We start from the raw sequence: 2,101 nt of genomic DNA on the forward strand, positions 1-2,101 counted from the left end.
CCCCCTGCCTGCCTGTCTATTATCAACAGGCTCACTAAAAAACAAGCAAAATTGCTGTTGTTCTTCTCCTTCAATGTTGTTGTGGCGTTGAAATGCCCTAGATATAGCTAGCCAGTTAAACAAGTGAAATTTTAAAAGGTTTTCTTTTCTGAAGTTGTTCTCCTTGCTCTTCTTCTTGTGGTTGTTGAAATCGCCTACATAAAGCACTCATATAAACTGTCAAAGGAAAATAGGTAAGCCTCCCCTCCAAGTTGGGGTTTCTCTTTCCCTCTCGCGAGTGTGGCGGCTAGGATATTCATCCCTTCCCAGCTTCGCTGGCGAGCCCGTGGATCCACCTCCCATCCGCCTGCCACTCAGGCGGATGGGGGGGGGGATCCCGGTGCCTCGACTTTGACTATTAGTTTGGGTTAGGTTTTTTTTTTTCTCGCATGAGCGGCGTTCACGCAGATAGCAGTGGTTCATTTCGAGTTGGTCTTCCGGACTTCGATTCTCATCGAGTTTGTCCATCGGGGTGGAGCCCCGGTGTAGATTCTCTATGGTGTGATGAGGTTAGAGTTTCTTGCTGTTTGTGTGCAACGATTAGATTTTGAGTCAGATGTTTTAGATCTATTCAAGAGTTCAGTGGTGATGATTTCAGCTCTAGTACGCCACACCTCAGGGGCACGTGCATGAAGACATCCCGGCTGTCATCAAGAAAGTCAAACCGGCTCAGGTAGGGGAGAACCGCATAGACGGACATTCCGACTGTGGCAGTGGTCCTTCGGTGGTGCTTGATTTAATTTTATTATGTATATAGGATGTGTTGCCCTTTTTACGAACCTTTGTAAAAGATCTAGGTCCTTTTTCACAAAAAGGACTACCTAATCATAAGATTTGAATAAATATATTTGCATGCATGTAGCTGCTAACAGTATACAATAATTTAGAAAAAAAAACTTTTCTTTTCTTTTCTGAAGCGCAAGTGCAAAAGGTGTGACTAGAAAATACAAGTGCAAAAGGTGTGACTAGAAAACGGGCGATGTGGTCGTAGGCGGTAGGGAAAGCGAAACGTCAGCAAACGAATGGGAATGGCGATGAAAGGGAGCCCTCACGCCTTTCCCTCCACAATCACACCATCCTCCTCCTCTGCTCCCGCTGCTCCTGGTTTGCTCTGCTCCATTGCCTTCCTTTCTCTTCCCCGAGGAGCTAGCTAGAAAGAGAGAAAGAAAGAAGCTCGCCGGCGTTGGAGAAGAGGGGGAGGATGTCGGACTGGGGGCCGGTGGTGATCGCGGTGGTGCTGTTCGTGCTGCTGTCGCCGGGGCTGCTGCTGCAGCTCCCCGGGAAGCACCACTTCGTGGAGTTCGGCAACATGCACACCAGCGCCATGGCCATCCTCGTCCACGCCATCATCTACTTCGCCCTCATCGCGCTCTTCGTCATCGTCATCGGCGTGCACATCACCACTGACTAGAGACCGGCGGAGCTCGATCACCCCGGCCGGCCAGCTCCAATTAAGCTGCTCTTCCCCTTCTTCCTTTTTCCAATTTTCATCCGATCCATCTGACTCCTGCCTCTGTGTTTCGTTTTGTTCTGTTCTTGCTGCTTGCAACTACTTGTAGTAGTACATGGGATCATGTTTGTTTGTTGCCATGCGTAATTAATCTCGCGCGTATGTAGCTTCTTGATTAATAAAGAGATGTGTGTACTCAATTTTCCATGGAGTGGCACAAGTTATTTAATCATCTGAAGCTCAAGATGAACCGGTAGATGTGTGCATATAGTAAGGCTTGCATTTTTTTTCTTGCAAAGCAACGACCTTCATTTCAGCTACAGCGCTTTTCAACTACCCCTGCGATATCCAGAGCATAGATTGATTATAACCAGTAGTTTTGCCCATGTGTCATTCTTGGGTTCATGATTCTGCTGATACAATGAATTAGCTACTCCCTCCGTCCCATAATGTAAGACACTTTTTGACACTAGTGTAGTGTCAAAAAACCTCTTACATTATGGGACGGAGGGAGTACTTGATAGCTGAATTTAACCAAGTAATTATGCAATACTCCATCAATTAAGTACTGATAATCCTAGACCTACGTAGCTTTACGAAGCGGTTTACGTA

At 46.7% G+C, this 2,101-nt stretch overlaps 1 protein-coding gene across 1 annotated transcript; it reads left to right on the top strand.

The window, feature by feature from the left end:
• The first annotated feature begins 1,061 nt into the window (after positions 1-1,061).
• LOC119315362 lies at positions 1,062-1,718 on the top strand. Its single transcript, XM_037589998.1, has one exon. It carries the CDS (start codon positions 1,241-1,243, stop codon positions 1,448-1,450), a length of 210 nt encoding a protein of 69 aa, XP_037445895.1. The 5' UTR covers positions 1,062-1,240; the 3' UTR covers positions 1,451-1,718.
• The last annotated feature ends 383 nt before the right edge of the window (positions 1,719-2,101 follow it).

The sequence above is a fragment of the Triticum dicoccoides genome, chromosome 1B (genome assembly GCF_002162155.2).
Source record: "Triticum dicoccoides isolate Atlit2015 ecotype Zavitan chromosome 1B, WEW_v2.0, whole genome shotgun sequence".
Taxonomy (NCBI): Eukaryota; Viridiplantae; Streptophyta; class Magnoliopsida; order Poales; family Poaceae; genus Triticum; species Triticum dicoccoides.

What these genes read in the sequence shown, in the direction of transcription:
- LOC119315362 (XM_037589998.1), top strand. Translation starts at nt 1,241, where the DNA reads ATGTCGGACTGGGGGCCGGTGGTGATCGCGGTGGTGCTGTTCGTGCTG.